Source organism: Puma concolor, chromosome F2 (genome assembly GCF_028749965.1).
Source record: "Puma concolor isolate L17-30 chromosome F2, mPumCon1.1.hap2, whole genome shotgun sequence".
Taxonomy (NCBI): Eukaryota; Metazoa; Chordata; class Mammalia; order Carnivora; family Felidae; genus Puma; species Puma concolor.
This window is the reverse complement of record NC_141684.1, coordinates 5,087,269-5,107,478: the sequence shown is the minus strand read 5'-3', so window position 1 is coordinate 5,107,478 and position 20,210 is coordinate 5,087,269. Positions and strand designations below refer to the sequence as shown.

Below are 20,210 nucleotides of genomic sequence, written 5' to 3'. Positions count from 1 at the left end.
CCTGCACCATCCTACTGGAAATGATGCTTTCTTCCCCAGATGGGAGGTCTACTTCACTGCTTTTCCCCTGCCCTCTCTACCCTTGGTCTCAAGAGCTGTTCACAGCCTCCTGCAGAAATTCATTCCACCCATTCCGTAACAATTCAACGCTTTTAATCAACTCCCTGCCCCCTCAAAAGAAAACCCTCTGCCTGACTCACTAGGTCTGTGATGGGCTCAAGAATCTGCATTTTGAAAAAGTAACGCCAGGAGACCGTGATGTGGGTACAACAAGGAATCACGCTTTGAGAAATGCTTTTCTTTTTTAAGCCTATAAACACGCAGCCTTGTTGACAAAGACTTTTTGATGTAATCTGCCCCTCATCCTCCTCAGGGCACCAAGCATCTTGTGGTTAGTAACTATCCTTTTTGCTTTGGCTGCTGGGAAACTTGGTGCTGAATGTGCGAGCTTCCATTAGCAACGCCTAGTGCCATGTTCATGCATTTCGGTCTGTTACATTTAGCCCTATTTACATTTAGGCTTCCAGGCTTCCCTGCCCCCTTTTTGTGATTTTCCTTGACTCTGGCTCAGTCTGTTGTTATTGTTGTTTTTCCTTTTACTGTTCTATGCATTTTGTCAGCCTTTCCAAATCCTCTGAGGGATTACACGGTGTATATAAATTAAACAGCTACCCTACTTGGACACTCACTCTTTGCAACCGTCATGCAAACATCCCATCTTATGCCTTAAGCGGTGACTGCTTCTGTCCACGGCCATCTCTTGCACTGACCTGTGCCCTCCCAGGGTGGAAGGCATCTTCACATCTGCATTTCTCATAGCATGCGCAACGGTATGCTTGATGCATGGCCACCATATAAGTATCTGTTGTTCACAATGATGGCTGTGCGCATGCCGGAACATGAACTCTGGACACCTGGCAATAAGCAGTGTTTTTGTCGTCCAAAGCAGACAGACACTCACTGGAAAAGAGCTAATGGAACCATTCTTGATATGAAACGTTTATGGACATACCCAATTAATTTTAATTGTCACTGATCTGGATATAATGATTAACTGTAGCATTCTTTGCTGCCGTATGGATTACTCCAACACAAATTATTAGCTTGTAGCAATGAATGATTTGGTATAAAAAGGAAGCCACACAGACTCCCTGTTCAACCTCAGAACAGAGGTTTGTTACAACCTGACCTGAGCTAAACTTGGGTGTTGGGAAAGCCTACAAATGCTGGGGTGGGAGCGAGTGGTGGAATTCAGATGGAAGATGACTGAGACACCTGAACATTGTCCGAACCCAGCCTCCCAACGCAACTTCTGCCCAGAAGGCCTTTGAGGTCAACACAGCAAAGGATGATGGTCGACAAGAGATACAGTAATGTTCGCCCGCCAGAACCGGGATGAGCCAAGCGTGAACACGCAGCCTGGTTTGGGGTTCCTTAAAACTCAAAACAATCTCAGGGGTCTCTTCCGAAACTGGGTCCAGGAAGGAAGCTGATGATATACTCAAAATGAGGAATCCATGCCGTTCAGCAAAGTGATGACTCACAAGGGTGCAGGGAGGGTTTATGGAAAGCCACGGATGATGGCCAGTGTGTCAGGACTGGTCACTGCAGGATGTCCTTGATGCCCTGGCCCAGGAGAGGTGGGCCGAGCGAGTTATCAGAACTGGAGGGAAAGCTCCATGGAGCGAGCCCCCTGACCTGAGCTGAGACCTTGGGTAAATGTTTCACAACCAGTTCTCAGAAGGAAAACTAAAAACCCTGATGGGCAGCATTGCCGAGTTCTCTGGTATAAATCTTTCCACCACAACTGATTGCTGGCCACCAATGTGACATCACTGAGTGGGTGAATGGGGAGCTGGCAAAGCATGTGTACCTTTGGGTCACTCAAGCTAGCCCCAGCACACGAGCTACCTCCAGAATAACAGCTAGCCCCAGCACGCCAGTGGACAAGCAGCTCTCTCTGGCCCAATGGGAGCCTGGGGAATGTACTCTCTGGCCCCACTCCCCTCCCTTCCTCCAATCACTGCCAGGCTGGACCCAAACAGAACCCAAAAGAGGAGGATGCGGCTTAGTGGTGCATGCGGTCAGCCCCGGGGTCCAGAGCAGGTGGGGAGGGCAGAGGGCAGACGCTCCAGTAGTCAAACGACACGCCCAGCTCAAGGAGGGTGGTTTTGGTCTTTCTGATTTCAATGACAGATAAAGTGTTCGTGGGCACTGTGAGGGCATAAGGAAGAAGGTGACCGGGGTCACTGAAGGCTAACAGGCAACACTAGGGATACTCATTCCTGTTTGTAAGGAAGGGGGCCCCTCCTAAAAGGAGGAATTTCAAGTTCAGTTTGTTCACTACACCAACCAAGTCACCTGCTCGCATCTGCTGGGCAACTCGGACAGAGTCCCACGGCAGACACTGGTGTTGCAAAGACAGATGGGAGACTCTGGCCCCGGAGAAGCTCACAGATGGGAAGTCGGGGGACAAAATCTAAGACAAACACCGCGTCCTTCTGACGAAATCAATGGCTCGCCGTCACCCAAGCATAACCTCCCCCTTCCCTCCCGTCGCCCGCAGCGCTAAGGCCGCCCTCCCCCACCACCTCTCTAACTTCACCTCCTGCCCCTTCCCTCCACTCACTGTGCAAGACATCTCGGCCTTATGGCGTTAGCTGGGACACACGCTACCTCAGGGCCTTTGCCCTTGCTGTGCCCTCCTCCAGGGATGCTGTCTTCCCGAGCTCCTGGCGTTCCTGGGCACGTGGACCCCAGCTCAATGTAGGCTTTTCAGGGAGGCCTCTCCTGACTATCCCTTGTCCTCAGGGAATAACCTCCACCCCGTGTGGAGGCTGTGCAGGAGCTGAGCGCTGGGCAACCGTGAAGAGAAGTCGTCTCCCGGAGTTGGACCTCCTCCACTTTGGGACCAGTGATGGCTTTGCAGGACCCCCAACGGGGTTCCAGGCCCCCCCTTCCTGCCCTTGCAAGTACATCTCACCACAAGTGGGCTGAGCATGTCGCCACGGGAAGCTCAGGGATAGGATGTCCGTGACTCATTTATTTGACTACACTGAAATGTATTGATCTGCCAGTAAAATATAAGTCCTGAGACACCCGGGGTATTTTCTCGGTCACTATTTTATCGTTAGCCCCTCGTAGGTGCTCATCGGTGGTACTCAGTAAATCTTGCATGGATGGATGGATGGATGGAGGAAGGAAACATGAGCCACAGTTTTTCACCTGTAGCCACACGGTGGAACCTGGTCACTGCGTGGACCATAAGGACTTGGACGGAAAGGAGGGCCTGACAGGAGGAAGAGAGCACCTGGCCAGCAGGAGGCGCTCTGCACACCATGTGGGGAATGTGAGTGGGGGGACCTGCTGCCAAAGGACCTTCCTAAAATGGGAATATACTTCCATATCGTTAAAGGCATTCCAGCAGGAAACGAGCAGCTGGAGTGCGACAATGGGAATCAGAGGCGGGACTGGGGAAGTGCGCGTAATGCCTTAGACTCCGAATATTCCCTCGAAACATGCTAACCTGAGGAATAGACAGTTTTCTTTTTTTTATTAAGGTTTATTTATTTTTGAGAGAGACAGACAGAGAGAGACAGAGCATGAGCAGGGGAGGGGCAGAGAGAGAGGGAGACAGAGAATCCAAAACAGGCTCCAGGCTCTGAGCTGTCAGCACAGAGCCTGACGTGGGGCTCCAACTCGTGAGATCACAAGATCATGACCCGAGCCGAAGTCAGATGCTTAACCGACTGAGCTGCCCAGGTGTCCCGGAATAGAGATTTTACAATCAAGCTTCCAACAAACGGAATGAGACCCCCCAAGGTCAGTGGGCTTCACCTCATGCTGTTGCCCCTGCATGGAGTGCCCTTTCTATTTGTCCTAGTCTGAGGGACTCTCAGTTGGTGCATCTCAAAGCCAGCCCCTTGGTGGAAGCATCGATGCCTCCCACAGAGCTCATCTCTCCAGCCTCGGGGCGCCTTCGTTTATTTGTGCCTACAGCCAGCAGAGTGCACGTCACCTGCCAGGGTGCTGGCTTCTATACCTGTTCTCCTACTCGATTACCAAGCCCTCGAGGGCAGAGTTCCTGCCACTTTCTCCAGCTCTGTCCCTCATCCAAGGGCCCTGCCCAGAGCCCTGCACGGAGCAGACAGTCGGTGCCTGCTGACCGACTCCGTGACAGAATGCCTGCCCAAACAGATGAACAAACAGGCCAGGGAAGAAGGAATCAAAGCCTGAGTAAGTCGGTTAATGGAAACTGTGTGGGACATGGATGGAGAACGTACATGAGTGAAAGAATGAGTACCGGAAAGCACAAATACACGCATGAGTTCTCTAAAGCCATGAATCCCTGTCAGACTTTAGGGCAAATCCACAGCTTGCCCGTCACTTACCATCACCTGGGAATGGCGACAAAAGGCGGGAGGAGGGGACAGCACCTCGTGGCTGGCGGCAGATTCCACCACTTACCCTTTCTCCGTCTAAGAGCAGATGAGCTCGGAAGATGACGGCGTCATTGATGGGCACCTCTTCATTCCTGTATAAGATCTGAAAGATCCGGCTGTGCACGGCGTTCTCGTGGGCGCAGGCGGAGTGCAGGCTGTTGCCGTCTGCAAAACAAATCCCAGTAAGAGCCCGTGAGTTCCAGTGCCGTTCTACACCCGCAGGATCCTCAGGGGCCAGTCCAGCCCAAAGAAAGTAATGGCCTGGCCCCAAACGCATTGCGATGTCCAAAGATTGAAATCACAGAAGGACTCCTGTCGAGTGAACTGGGCTGGCATCTCAGAAGAACCTTACTAATCCCTTACACACCCTACGATCTTGTCGTGCAGTGCTCCGTGGCTGGAAATCAGTGGCTGCTAAATTCCTCACCTACTCACCTCTATGAAGCCTTCCGTAATCCTCCTCTCCTGAAATCAGGGAGGAAGAGAAGAACAGAGAAGATATGGACAGAAACCTCTTCCTCCTCCAAGAACTCCCCAGTGCCCCTAGAATCTCCCTCCTGAAAATGTTGTTCACATCATGTATGATATGGAGAACACTCTGTCTTGAGTTTTAGGTACGTGTGCTAATCCTCACTGTATTAGACATCAAGGTTTCAAAGGAACTCTGTGTCTTCCAAAGCATTCCAAAGAAACTCCAATTCCTAAGCACTGTCTGCGAATCAAACTCAAGTTCAGGAAGACTCACCTGTCTGATGATGACAGGAGACTTTACTGCACGCACCGGCCAGAGGTATGGAAAGCAAGTGGGTGAACTTCTCAGAACCACTTAACACATAAAGTGCACACCAGGGACAATATCAAAATATTCTCAAATAAGTAATGCTAATATTTACACAAAACAAAGCAATGATTACCTGTTCATAATAATGACCAACCACGTGGCACTTTACAGCTTCCAACAAGCTTTCACGTTTGCTACTCTTCCCTAATCCTTGTAGGAACTTGCTAGAGAAGATTTTACTACGGATGGAGAGACCGTGGCTCAAAGGAAAAGAGGCGGGCATCTTGGTGTCTGCCATGTGACGAGGTATTGCTTGGATTTATCCTCACACCCATCTGTTTAGCAACCAAGGAAAGAAGTCTCGGGTGAATGAATAAAATGCACCTGTCTCCTAGCCAAAGGCAGGTCCTCTATAAATCACTACAGAAAAAAATAAATAGCATGTTTGCAAAGAGAGCCCAGAAGATAAGAAGAAAAATCAGTGCAACCAGCAGAGAAAAACAGCTCAACTGCCTTGTGCATTGTCCTCAGATGGCCTGAAGAGTCCCCTGGAAACAGGGACAAAGGGTCACTGCCCACCCCCACCAGGGCACAGTGACACACAAACCAAGACCTGTCTTGTAGCTTCAGAGGAAGGAACAAAAACACGTAAAATCCCAGGTCATTACCAAGACTGCTCAGATGTGCCTGCTCTAATTTGCACTTCGTCATGAAGGAAATAAAATTACTGGGCTAATGCAGCCCTATTTAGATTCAAATTGATGCGGCCTTTAAATAGAAGTGATCCTTGTGTGCAAATGCCTTTCTGTTTTTATTTGCTACACCAGCCCTTTCTCTATCACTGTCAAGGCCTAGTTGATCTATCAGCCGGCCTGACAGCACGGCAGAGGATGGATGGGGTAAAGACTCTGAAGGTCAGAGCAGCACTGAGGCGTCCAGTACCAGGAGGGACAGCCAGCAAAACAGTTCAATCACCCAGCCTTCTTGGGCAGGTGACATCACCCCTTGTAACAGCAGCTTTCCATGTGAAAAACGGGCATATCCACCCTGACCTGGGATCCATATAGACATAAAGAGCATAAAATAAATCAAGATCCTAAGACCAGGCACATACTGGGTGTGCAATACGCAGTAAGATGACGCTTTGTGCTCAGAGAAAGGTCTGGGCGCTTTCTGTCAAAGACAATTCCACTGGTCGCATTTCTATGAGAAATTAAACTTCTCTGATTTTTGAGCAGACTGTCAATCTAGACCACAAGACTCCATGGTATCTAGAGATCACCAAATCCCAAACGGCCCCATTAAGCCCAGGATGAGGCATTTCTTACGCCTGATGGGACTTCCTGTGTCATCTTCTCGTTACTATCAAGTAGGACATCAACAGGTGTCTCCTTGCAAGGGAAGGCTCGTCAATCACGGACACCGTTTGGGATTGTGGGCACCACTGACACGGTGCTTGCCTCCTCCCCTCAGTAAGGACAACCCACACTTGGACACCTTACCCATCATCTTGGCTCCCTCCTCCTGCACTCTGAAGGAAATGCTACTTTCTTCTCCTCCACAAGGCCTCTTCCTAGAATTTCTAGGACTGGCTCTCCAGCTTATTTTATGCAGCCCCCATGGGCAGACGGAAGGTTCTTGTTCCAGCTCCCCCTCCTTCTACGCACCCAGAGATCCCAGGCACTGGATGCCCAGAGATGAAGAAAATGTGTGTTCTCTCTACCCTCAAAGACCCTGGGATACTTCGGAGGCTGCCCTTTCCTGGCTGGGGAGTAAAGAGCCACATCTCTCTTTAGAATGTTTTTACTTGTCGGGTGAGCAGATTCTACTCAAGTGACCCAGTGAGAAGGCGGAGATTAGCGTCTCCCCAAATATCTGTCTGCTGTTGTGTGTGGCAGGGTCGGTACCATGCATAAGGATCTGAAAGGACAGTCAGAACTTCAAGAGGAAACAAGGTAGATGCCTGGGTGGCTCAGAAGATTGAGTGTCCGTCTCTTGATCTCAGCTCAGGTCTTGATCTCAGGGTCGTGAGTTCAAGTCCCATGTCAGGCTCTCTGCACTGAGCGTGGAGTGTGCTTAAAAAAAAAAAAAAAAAAAGGAAATAAGGAAGTGGAAATAGGCAGAGGAAAGAAGGTAGGAGGAGGAAGAAAAAGGAATGGAAAGGAAAAGGAGAGGAGAAGAGCAGGGAAAAGAGAATAGCGCAGAGGCAGAGGAACTCCTTAATGGCGCCCACTGTTTAAGGGATGAGTTTCAAACAGCTCAATCTGGAGTTTCAGGCCAGAAGGCCAGAGTAAAAAGACTTTCAGGTTCTCATGGGGTTTTTCCCCCACAAAAATGAGTGATATCAACAATCTGCATTTCGGCAGTGTCTCCAAACGTCTATAGCTCGAATGATGACCTTCCCTCTGCCCGGCGCCCCCGCCCACCCCAGGGCCTCCGTGACTGCAGATTACAGAGTGTAGGTGCTGTTCATCGCATGTGTACCCGGTGCCCCGGAATCCAGGCCTGCAGCCCTCTGGTGGTACATTTACTTGTGCAAGGAACCCCATCCCAATTCCAAGAATATGGCCATGGTTCTGCCTGCACAGCAGAGCCGCCCAGAGAACTAAGTGTGTGCTAAATGGTCAAAACTCCGGGAGATTCTCTTCCAACCCGCCAGGCCTGAGGACAGCCAGGGGAGGCTTGGGCTGTTGGCAAATGAAGATGCTGAGAAGCTACCAGCGAATGTCTTCAAACCCAGGCCATATTCACACATGAGAATCCTCTAACAGTTGGAGTAAGAGCGACTCAAAGTCAAGACCTCAGCTTTCTTATCCCGTTCTAAAGAACAGGACATCCGCAGTAAGGCAGACTTGCTTTCTAAACTTGCCCCACCATTTTCTCACCATTGGCCTTGGGCGGGCCATGAAATCGGAGTGCAAATAAGGCAAGAATCATGCCCTGCCTGATTTCCATAGTGAATCTAAGACTCAGACGAGATGAGAAATAAAGGGGTATGTTTAACTATAAAATTCCCCAAACCCAGCCAGACTCCCTAGTAACATAAAGATGATAATGATGATGATCTTTATGCCAGGTGATTTTCTGGCTATTTCCAGGAACAGGACGGACAGAAGGTTACCTTGAAGCCAAACGTTATTATTTTTTTTCTACCAGTTTCAAAGAATAGGCAGAAAAGAAAACCACCTTGAAGCAGGTGTTCACTGTTTCTCTAGAGAATGACCAGAGCAAAGTCCCATGTCGTCTAAGTGTTTTATGGCTGGTAGGGCCGGGGAACACTCATTGCCAAGTTAGAGAGGTAGGACATGACCTTCTGTGACCCCATCAAAGCTGCTTCTTTTCTTGGAGCCTCTGTCCCCAAATAAAACAATCCACATAGGGAGAGAAGAATCCCCTGGGAGCAAACAGCCAAGGTGTTGATGACTTTTTTTGAAGTATGGAAGTGGGGAGACCCACCGGATTAGGACAGACTTGCCCCAACCAGAGAGGTGTCAACTTCCTGTATGGATAAAGCATGGAATACTGTTTCCTGGAAATAAAAGTAGCTTGAGGAAAGCTGGAGCCCACTATGATGGCTCTGGATGTTCACAATGGCTCCAGGGTTCACGAGTAGAAGGTTGGTTTGGTTATATCATAAGCTGGAAAGTTCTGTGCATCCATCTAACCTGGCACAAAGGTTGTGCCTTGAATAGCAATGACTGAACATATAAATGTCACCTGAAAAGTAATAACCTGAAGTCCTGAGGCAGGGCCCCCAAGTCCTATGCAGATGGCTGAACAAGCAAGCTCGTCGTTGAGGCTACGAGCTTCTTGGAGTTCTAAAGAACCACCTTCAACAGAACATCCGTGTGGCCATGAAAAGCCCTACTAGCCTGAGAAGGATCAGACCCAGTTCTTTCCCAACCTGGCTTTCAAAAAAGAAGCCCATTTTGGGGCGCCTAGGAGGCTCGGTCAGTTAAATGTCCGACTTCGGCTCAGGTCATGATCTCACAGCTCATGAGTTTGAGCCCCACAGTTGGGCTCTGTGTTGTCAGCTTGGAGCCTGGAGCCTGCTTTGGATTCTGGGTCTGCCTCTCTCTCTGCCCCTCCCCTGATTGCTGTCTGTCTCTCTCTCTCAAAAAATAAATAAACATTTAAAAAAATTTTCTTAAAAAGGATAGCATTTCATTTTATAAGCCCAGGTCTTCTCAGCCCCCGTGAGATGAGGGAAGCAAGTTAGCATTTTGCTAACAGGGCACTTAGATAAAAAAAGCACTTTGGTGAGATATCTGCAGAGATGTGAATGGACTGGTACCTTCAATTTTTGAAGCACATCATATTGTCATTTGTATAGCTATTTGAAAAAACTAAAAACATTTTTTTGTTTTATTTTATTGTTTTTTAATATAATTTATTGTCAGGTTGGCTAACCACAGCGTATACAGTGTGCTCTTAGTTTGGGGGGGGGGGTAGATTCCCATGATTCATCACTTACCTACAACACCATGTTTATTTATTTGAGAGAGAAAGAGAGAGCAGGGGAGGGGCAAAGAGAGAAAGAGAGAGAATCCCAAGCAGGCTCCATGCTGTCAGCACAGAGCCCAAAGCAGGGCTCGATTTCATGAACCGTGACATCATGACCTGAGCTGAATCCAGAGTCGGATGCTTAACCGACTGCACCATCCATCTAAACTCCCCTAACAGACATTTTTCTTGCTTTCTACCTAAAATATGATGTCCCTGGAATATTGAAAATAATGTGCTTTAATGAACAAGCATATGAGTTTATGCCTTATCCATAATCCCAAGTGAATATGTTTCTGTGGGGTTTTTTCTTTACTATAAAACATATTCATTTATTCATTAACTCCTTGTTAATCACCTGCTACATGTCAGGTCCTGTGCAAGACATTTGGAACTGAACGATCAGAGCTCCCCGTGGGGTGTATCTGTCCCACACAGCTGTCCATGGATAGGGAATGGGTAATCCCTGAGCTCCTCATCTCCACAGACACCTCCTTGTCTGAATGAGTTTCTCATCTCTCCAGACACATCGAATCATTTGCATCATCTTATATGGCCCACCTAACCAGTTTGGGTTGAGGTGGCAAGCCCTGGGTTGCAGTCTAGACGTCATTATGTATTAACCGCATGACTTGCAAATGTCTCTTCTCTGTAAGGTGTACTACATGCAAAACCGTTCACCCACTGCAAATCGCTCTACAGAAGCTAGCCTGGGATTGGTCTGAGTTCTAGGTACTTCAGATCCCTTGTCTCACTTGACCTTGGGTATGAGAGTCTTCATTGTATCCTCATGAAGAAGCTCAGGACCACAGAGGTTAAGTTATGTCCTCAGCGTCAAAGGTAGTACATCGGGGATGCCACATCTTGTACTTTTTTGCACCCATTCATCCCTAAGCTTGTTTCCTCACATATGTGTTATGGAACCCAACAACCACACAGGCGGTATGTTAGACATAATGCCAGTCACTGGTGATAGCACAACAACGACAAGGAAGAGTCTTCAGTATTTAGTCCAACGTTTCCCAACTTTGTTCTCTCCTCGCTGGACTCACACTACTCCATCACTTGCGTCTTACAGAATAACAGCCGAAGTCCTGGAATGATGTAACCGTGGGCTATGCATACTGTGGTCACTCGGGTCCACATGGACTCAACCCATGACTCCATCATTAGTGAGTGCAGGGTGAAGGAGGCGACACTCCCAAGTTTCCGAATCCCAGCGGTCCCGGCACTCAGCCTACTCCGCACGAAGACTCAAGTTACACAGAGATACCGTGGCCTCGCAGAAATTCCTGCTTACAGAAACTAATCCAAAGCACGCAGAAAAACCATCACTGAACCTACTGAAAGGGAACATGGCTGCAGGTGCAATTTAGCAGCGAGCCCTGTCCCGTCTACACCGAGCGGGCATAATTACTTAATTATCACCACTGCAACCCACCTGTCAGAGGGGGCCCAGCCAGGCCAGCACTGGATACCTATTCTGTCAGCCCATAACGTGCACTGCTATCTCATCTCAAATGTGAAAGGCCAGCGCGTCGCCTCTAACAGACTCCAGTGACCCAACAGCTCACCCACCCGCCTCCTTTAGATGGGACCTAACCACCCGGCCAACTCAGGTGTTTCCATCTGCATTTCAACTGCAGAGTGCAGTACATGGCCTCCTGCTTTTGCAAGGAGAAGACACAGATTTGAGTGAAAAGCCACGGATTTGCCCTGGGTTCTCCACTTGTACACTGTGTTCCTGTGAACAAGGAACTTACCCCGGTCTGAGCCTCAGTTTCCTCCCCTGTGAAATGGGGATGGGAGAGAGCATTCCTGTTCGAGGGTTGCCAGGGTGGAGAGCAAGACAACCTGTGACAGCACCTGCTATAGGGACTAACCTGTAACAGGTGCTCAGAGAAACAGCCATGCGTGTACTGCCACATGGACAGGAGTGTGTAGCTGATGTGACTATTAAAAAGTACTCACAATAGGGGCTCTGGGCTTGACTCAGTCAGTTAAGCATCTGACTCTTGGTTTCAGCTCAGGTCATGATCTCACAGTTCATGAGTTCGAGCCCTGCACTGAGCTTCAATCTCTCTCTCTCTCTCTCTCTCTCTCACACACACACACACACAATAAATAAATAAACTTAAAAAAAATTACTCACAGCAGAATTCTACTGGCTACTAGAAAACTCTCAGGGAAAATGCAAGGGGAACCTCGGCTGCCCTCCAGCTCTGGGGAGCTGTCAAGAGCTGTCTTGACCAGGGCAGGGGCACTGCCTGCAAGGACAGAGAAGCACACAGAATCTCCTTGCTTTCCAGCTGGGAGATGTGGGGTGAGATTTAACTCCCTCCACCTCAATTCTGAGCAAAAGTGACAATAACAATATGACTCCAGGGGGCAGCGAGATGGCTCCTTATGCCTGGCCACCTTGCTTCTGCCTCGATCCCATGGGGTGTCTCCTCCTGCACCTCCCACCTCTCTGCACTGTAGACTTCCATCAGGGTGTTCGACCCACGTCTTTTCTCTCCTATGAGCTCTTCTCTCCTCCCACGGTCTCCGCAGGGGACCCTAGCCACTTCCAGCACTTTATACACCACTTAGAAGCTAAGAGCTCTCAAATGTGTGACAAGAGTCCCATCTCTCCCACGTGGGTGCGCGCGATCCCTCAGCCCTGAGACATTATTCCTTTGATGTTGGATACGCACCATAAACTCACACATCCAAGACAGAACCTCTGATTTTGTTTCCCAAATGTGTTTCTCCTGCCGTCTCTTACCCATAGTCGTACCATGCCTCCTGGCCATCTCTGATTCCTCTTCCCCCTCACCCCCTGATCAATCATCTGCGAATCCTGCAAATTCACATTCAAAATGTGGTTCTGATTAATCAAATCCTTTCCGTGTCCTTTCAGGATTTTCTCTCAATGTTGAAACATGCTTTTATTATTTCCACTCTTGCGTCTATTCATATGAAATATAAACCGGACGTCATCACCCCTGATGGCACTTAGAATAAAATCTAAATTCTCTACGATGTTATCGCTGGGCCTAAATCATCAGTGTGGACGCTGCAGTAAGGTGAGGGCTTAGCACAGAGCCGGTGTTCTGGGCGGTTGTCCGGGCCGGACAAATATTTATAGAATGTCTGGCTGCCCAAAGCTCCAAGTGACCTAATCCCTGAGAATTTGGCAGCGGTGTTTAATAAACATTTGAGGAAGTGAGCTGGATCTCAGCTCGAGAGCTAGCTCATGAGGCTGGCTCTGTCTCCTGCTATGTCCTCACGATGGGCCAGCACCCACACCGATCTACGCTCCCCGGCAAACAGCAGGCACTAAATGCGCCTAAAGGGGCACACTATGGGGTTTTCTGGGGTGTAAGGCTTTGTTTCCTAATCCCAAAACCTATTGTGCTGGTAAGTCATTAGGAGACAAAACGGGAGGCGAAGAGCCCTGTTTATGTGGTTCAGACTTTCCAGGGCCATCTGCCTCAGCCATATGCTTCATATGCAAGGAGAACCAAGAAAAGCAGTGATTGCAGCTAATCAAATATTTGTGGGAGCAGCAGCGGCCACGCCCAGGGCCAGTCACAGTCCCCAATACGTTCCGAGGAACACAGAGCCACTCTCCGGCCCACGGTGACCGTGGCCTGACTGGGAAACCACAGGATGTGGGGGACAGTCGTGACTTGCTCCTACAATGGCAGAGAGTGCCCACAGTCAGCGCCCAGTAGGTGAGAACAGGTGGTCACTGTCTTTTCCTTCCACAGAAACAGAACGTCCCTCTGGAGGGAGGGCTAGCCCCACTGCCTGGGGCTGTGCCAGGACTGACCAGTCCAGAAAGACCAGCAGCCTCAGCCCTCTTCTCGCTCCAAGGGCTACATCCAACCCTTCCCCTCCCCAAGCCAGGAAGTTCTTTTCAATCACAGGACATTCTCACCTGGACCCTGCCCTCCTATGCCTCACCTTTCCCCTATTGGACTCCTCCGTCCTGTTCCTTAGGGCATACACCTGGGCCATACCTATACTTGGGAAAGGGGACAGAATATCCCAAACTGGTTAGTGCAGGCACCCGCCAATCAGAATAATGCCAGGCAGAGTGATGAGCAGGGTCCTGCAGGCCATGTGCTGTGCCAGGCATAACTCCTTGATTTAAGGATCACAGGGAATATGAGCATCTGGGGGAGGGGCCAGACCAACTAGCCAATGCGGGGGGGCACTCAGAAAGTTTAGGGCAATGGCTACTATGACAACTGCACACACCAGAGGCACTGGCCGAACGCTGCCCCCGGTTCCAATGAACTAGGCATGTTCACGGCACACACAGGTCAGCCCAGCCTTCCTTGCTGAGACCTGCCCTTGTGGCCAGGGTTCATGTGCTCAGCTCCAAATCTTTCACCCCACGCCCCTCCCTCTAAACCCCAGGGTGGCCTGGATGGCCTCAGCTGGTCCTCTGGGACACGGAGGCTCCTGCACACCCTCCTCCCCTCCAACAGCTCCTTCTCCTGCTGCTGTACGTCCGTGCCAAATGTCACAGAAGGATTGTCCGTCTGCACATGAACTTGGGAATTATTCCAGGGCCAATGCTCCCCTCTCCAACTCAAACCTCCTCCATCTCTCGATGTCCCCAGGCTCTCCCTTAGAGTCCTGTGCAACCGGATTCCGATGGGTCACCCTGACTCAGACCTGGCCCTGGCTGAGCCTGGAAACTGACCTTCAACTCCACCCACAGCAAACGCAGGACAGAAGGGGTTGCTACCCTGACCCAGCTCTGGGATACTCCCTCCTCTGCACTTCTGCACCTGGCCCCTAGCTCCAGCCGACAGCTGGGCCAGTCTCAGGTGCAGCTGGAGTTAGAACAGCCACCTGCTTATTTGACACAGACATTTCAGGAACTAGAGCTTGAGGTCCTGGTGCAGGAGCTGATTCCTCCCCATCTCACTGGCCTATTTCTAAGGCTCTCACTGTGAGCAAGCTTTCTCTGACTGCTGCAGCCTAGAGTGAATGTCCTCACCTGGGAACCCCACGCATTTACTCCTCAACACCACTTAGCACACAGAAGATGCTACCCTTCTATCCACTTCCCCCAATACACATACACACACACACACACACACACACACACACACACACACACACACACACCACGCACCAGAAATATTCAGAATCCAGGGCCCGTGTAGGACTTAGACTCAAGATAACCCTTGTTCTTAATAAGGGACCACTCTCATTGTGTTTCTTTGAATAAATGCTACAATTTGCTCAGTAGCATCACCTGTTGAATCTTGCACTTCTGACCCATCAGAGGTGATCAATACAGTACCTTTGGTCAATTATATAGATATGTCAAGAAGCTGCAAGGAACATTCCAGAGCTTCTTTAGGCCACTGGGACATGGCGGGGTGTGGGCACTGAAAGGCTTGGGTGAGGGTCTACATTTTTCCTTAGTACAAGGCCATGATGCCCTTTTAATCAATTTGCTTTCCACAAAATGGAAGTATGATCTCTAATTACAGAGTTGTCATGAGCATCAAGCCAGGAGATGGAAGAAATGGGTGTCTACGGTTCACGATCAATGAACACTATTGTTCAAGGTTCTGATCGCTTTCTTAATTATTCTTTTCGGTCAGGAGGTATTACCTTCTAGGAACCTCCACCATGCCAAATACAAGTTCTTTCCAATTAGCCCCGTTTGTTTACTGATAATTCTCAGAGGGTCTAGCAGAGCACCTGCACCAAGGGGGCAATCTGTATGCACTCTTTGAATAGTCTTTTTCCTCTGACATTTTTCCCCACTAAGCTTTCTGCTTCTTATCCATCAAGATTCTGCTTGTGTTGCCCCTTCATCGGGACTTCGTCCCTCAGTGCCCCAGCAAGGAAAATCACCCCTCCTCTGTCCCCAGAACATTTTGCACCTGCTTGCCAAGAACACCTGTTGTGTAGCGATATAGTTCACTGCGTCTGTCACCAGACCAAAGGTGGCTCTAAGCTTGCAGAGTACATCATTCACCACTGTGCTCTTGGCTTCTAGCAAGGTGCTTGGCATAAAATCCACACAATTAGTACTTTTTGATGAATCGATAGACTCATCTTCACCCCAGAATCCTGCCTCTGTCTCGATGACCTTTCAAACGTCACCTCTTTATGGAGATGTTCTCGGTCAGTGTAGCTGCAAACAGCACAGGCTCTGAAATCTGACCTGTATTCAAGTTCAGACTCTCCATTCACCTGTAAGTTAGTTAACCCTTCTGAGCCTAATGTTCTTCATGTGTAAACTAATCGTGAGACCCTCTTCTTCTACAGGGTCATTGTGGTGATAAGACAATGACTGGCATAGTCATTGTTACCAAAAATGCCACAGCTCTTCCACTATAAGTGTCCTTATACTTTTGTTGTGCCGCGTGGTGGACTTTCCAGTCGTTCATCTTGGCATCACCTTCCACCAACCCGCATACTCCCAGCTTCTCTATCCTTACAAGGTATGTGAAGGCATAGACGATAAGCCAGTCATTTGGGTCTTCCCGGTGACCGAGGTGAGTACTTGAATAAACTAAATGCTCAGCAGGAGTCCAGCAAAAATAAGGGTAGGGTTACCCCGAAAGGAAGGCTGAGTCGTCACTAGGAAAGACAGCTTTTCGTTTTTCATCCCTGAGCCACCGTCCTAAGTCTGAGAATCCACACATCCGACATGGGGGCTGGCAGCACAAAGAAAATCACACACATCTATAAACCCATTTCACAGATAGGAACTGGGAGGCTTTGGGAGATGGAGAATCCAGCCCAAGAGTAGAATAAACAGCAGAATCCAGAATCCAGCCTCCTCTCCTAGGACCCTGCCTCCTGGCCCTCCCTGGCCCTGCCTGGATGCTCGCCGGGGCCCAGAAGGACTCTTCCCAAGGATCTCTCAAAGCCTTTGTGTCTCAGCAAACTCTATAACCAGCTTCTCAAAGTCACAGCAGCACCTGCCTGGGTGTCAGCCAACGCTTAGCCAGTTGGCTTCGAAATCAATGCACGCCTAGGCCTACGTCCTCGGAATCAATTATTGCAGCTTTAGATTCAATTACCAGATGGCCCGTTAAGTCATGCTCATTTGTCTTCACAGCTCCACCCTGGCGCAGAGGCAATCCTACAAAGCTTGCTGTTTAATGCACCACAGCCACCATCCGTCAGCCAGGGTAAGCCGTCGGGGTCAGGGGATGGGGGCGGCTGGACACCCAGGGGGGCCAGCCCCACCCAACGCGGGGCTACCATACACACGGCTCCACACTCCCCGGGGCCACCCAACGTCTTGGCTCTGCCGGTCTACACGTCTGGGTGAGTTTCTTGGGACTCAGTCGTGCTAAGGTTCACCTCGGCAGCCATAGCATGTAGCATGGGGCTGGAGGAAAAGTAAACGTTTAATGGCCGTTTCGATTATTTTCTCTTCTTCATGTTACATATTCAGCTTCTCCTCAACAAGCTCCTTCCACATGGATGCTAAATGCAGTCAACTTTCCCTCGTCAGAAATAAAGGGCATACAAAACTCAGAACTCGAAGCCCCTCCAGCCGCTACCCTGACTCTCTCCTTGCCATAGCAATGAACTTCCCCAGAGAATACCTACTGACAGCCCCGATTTCTTCCTTGCCCCACGCACTCTTCAAAACTCCCCCCTCCCCCCAAAAAAGCCCCACCTGGTTTCTTTCTGGTCCCTTATCACCACCAAGGGAGCACCCTACGCACTGCTCAGATTTTAAGGACAGTCTTCGCCCACATCATGCTCGATTCTCAGCAGGGGCCCACAATGTCGGTCAATTCCTCCTCCTGGAAAGATGTTCTTCCCTCAGCCTCTGAGAAATAAGGCTCCACTCGTTTTTTTCTTGACTCTGCTAGCGTTTCTCTGACTCCCTTTGGGAGTCACCTCTCTGAAAGTCACGGTCCCTCCACACCGTGGGGTGCCTCCTGCTTCCCTTCCAGTGGTTTATTTTACTCCACAGCACTTATTTCCTTGCAGCCAGGATGTAAGCCCCATGCCAGCAATAAATCTGCCTGTTTGTGGATTCCGAGTCTGCTACATAAAATGGAATGTAGCACATGGCCACTCAACAGAACTTGCGTCCCTAACCCAGACTCGTCTTCTCAGTTCAGGACCTGTCCGTCCAGTTGATTACTGAAATCTTCCGCTTGGATTTTCAAAGGTACCGCACATTTGTAACCTGCTGAAAAGTAACTTTTCCATATCACCACTAGGAAAGAAAAGAAAAAGAAAAAAAAAAAAAAAGCTAAAAAGCTAGTTTCTCTTCAAAGGTTCCTTACTTTGGTAAGTGGTTCTATGATCCGGCCTTGCATAGAAGCCAGGAAAAGGAGAGCCACCTTCGACGTAACCTCCATCACCTCCCAAATGTAAGCCCCCGGCCAACGCTCCGGCTTTGCTCCATCTCAGCCACCAACGGACTCGCCCACTTGCTACCCCTGCCCTCACCTGGACCACGAGGGGGTTCATTCAGTGCCACCTGCCCCTCATGCACAATGACCCCCCACCATATCTCCAGAGAAGAATGTTTCCAACGTGCAAATAGGACAAAGCTGTTCCCCTGATTAGAATGCTTCCAAAGCTTTCCACACCTCTTAGGATGAAGGAAAATACTCCAATGGAGTCCTCGAAGCCCATTTGACCTTCCCACCCATCCATCCTCTCCTCACCCTTGGCTCCCGTGCCCCACTTCTCTGCAGCCACACTGGCCGGCAGTTGCCTCCTCGTCAGCATATCACCTGCACCCATTCTGTTCCCTCCACCCACTTGGCACCTCCCTTCTCTGAGGACCCAGCTGACCCCCGCTCACTCGCCAGCCCTCAGTTCAGGCGTCTCTTTCCCCAGAGGTGTTCTCTGATCTCCCTCGTAGGGTCAAATGTGTGATTACGGGCTCTCATTACACACTGCACCTCTCTGAGCATCGTGACATTAGCTAGAGTGCAAATGACCACCTCCTGTACTAGACTAAGTGCTCCCTGCACACTAGGTTCTTTCTGCTCAAACAGACCTAAAACCTGGAGAGCAGGTTCGGTAGCTGCTTGGTAGTTATTTGTTGAAGGTGGAATTAAAATATACGTACTATTAGTTTTGTAAAAAGTATAAAGCTATTAACTCAGTGACCTTTTTAATTTAATAAAGTCATTTCCTTATCATCTGACCATTACAAAAAAAGATCATAAAGATAGAAGTCAAGTTATCTGCCGGAGGAAATAAAATTAACGACCAAGCCACAGCAATAACTCCGAAACACCCAACTCCTTGACTCTGCTCATTTATAAACTCTGAGATTCCATTTCCTCCTTTGAAAATAGGAACAGAACTACTCCAAAGATTGTTCTGAGGATTTATAAAATAATATTTACAAAATGCCAAGCACAGTGCCTGGTATATTCAGTTGCACAATCAACAGAGATTTATTAAGTGTCGTTGGTGCCCGTCCATAAAAATATGGGTCGGCCAGCAACACATATTTCAGCAAGCCGAGATGAAGTACATTTACTTCAAGGAAGATAAACAAGAACATTCATTGTCAGGAGTCATGACTTTTATTGTGCTTTAAACTTTAACAATATCGACCTGAACTGCTCTAAAGCAAAGCAATCAATACTGGAGAATGTGTGCCCAGGTGAAGCTCTGAAACAGACGGAGGTGAGAGGGAAAGGGTTCTTTCAATGAGGTCTTGGAATGATGGGAAAGTATTGTTGTTCTTGCTCACCCCTCCATCTGCCATCCATCCACCGACCCATCCCTCCATCCGCCATCCATCCATGACTCATCCCTCCATCCTCCATCCATCCACAGACCCATCCCTCCATCCGCCATCCATCCACAGACACATCCCTCCATCCGCCATCCATCCATGACTCAGCATGAAGCCCCAAGTAAGGAGGACACAACCCCGGCACTTGAGCCATGGCAGCAAGGAAGGGAAAGGGTCTGTCCTCCTGGGACTTACCCGAAAGGGAAAAACCAAAAAAATTCAAGTAATCCTTCAGTTACAATGTCCTAATGCCGCAAAAATACAGACTAAGGGAAACATGACACACTTAATTTGGAGTGGGAGAGCTCATGGTCTAAAGGTGAAAACAACCATTTTTCTTAACAGCAACACAGAATTCTTTCAAGAAAACTCTTCATATAATTGACATTATGGATCTTTGATTATGACAATTAATTATCACACGTAAAACAAATTCCCTCATTTTTACCATGAATTGTTTAAAATGATTTATTTTTTTAAAGTCTCATTAATTTAAGTAATCTCTATGCCTCGTGTGGGGCTCAAAGTCATGACCTTGAGATCAAGAGTTGCATGTTTTTCCAACTGAGCCAGCCAGGTGCCCCTGTTTAAAATGATTCATAGGCACCTGGGTGGCTCAGTCTGTTAGGCATCCAACTTCGGCCCAGGTCATAATCTCACAGTTCATGAGTTCAAGCCCCGCATCGGGCTCTGTGCGGAAAGCTTGGAGCCTGGAGCCTGCTTTGGA

At 49.1% G+C, this 20,210-nt stretch overlaps 1 protein-coding gene across 5 annotated transcripts in view; it reads right to left on the bottom strand.

Annotated features, from left to right (window-relative positions):
• The window catches only part of FAM135B (family with sequence similarity 135 member B), a 282,778-nt gene that overhangs the window by 93,734 nt on the left and 168,834 nt on the right, over nt 1-20,210 (bottom strand). For all 5 annotated transcript variants that reach the window (XM_086695631.1, XM_086695629.1, XM_086695627.1 and 2 more), the window contains exon 4: nt 4,468-4,607. In XM_086695631.1, the coding sequence (XP_086551757.1) occupies nt 4,468-4,607 (140 nt within the window). The remainder of the gene's footprint in view (nt 1-4,467; nt 4,608-20,210) is intronic.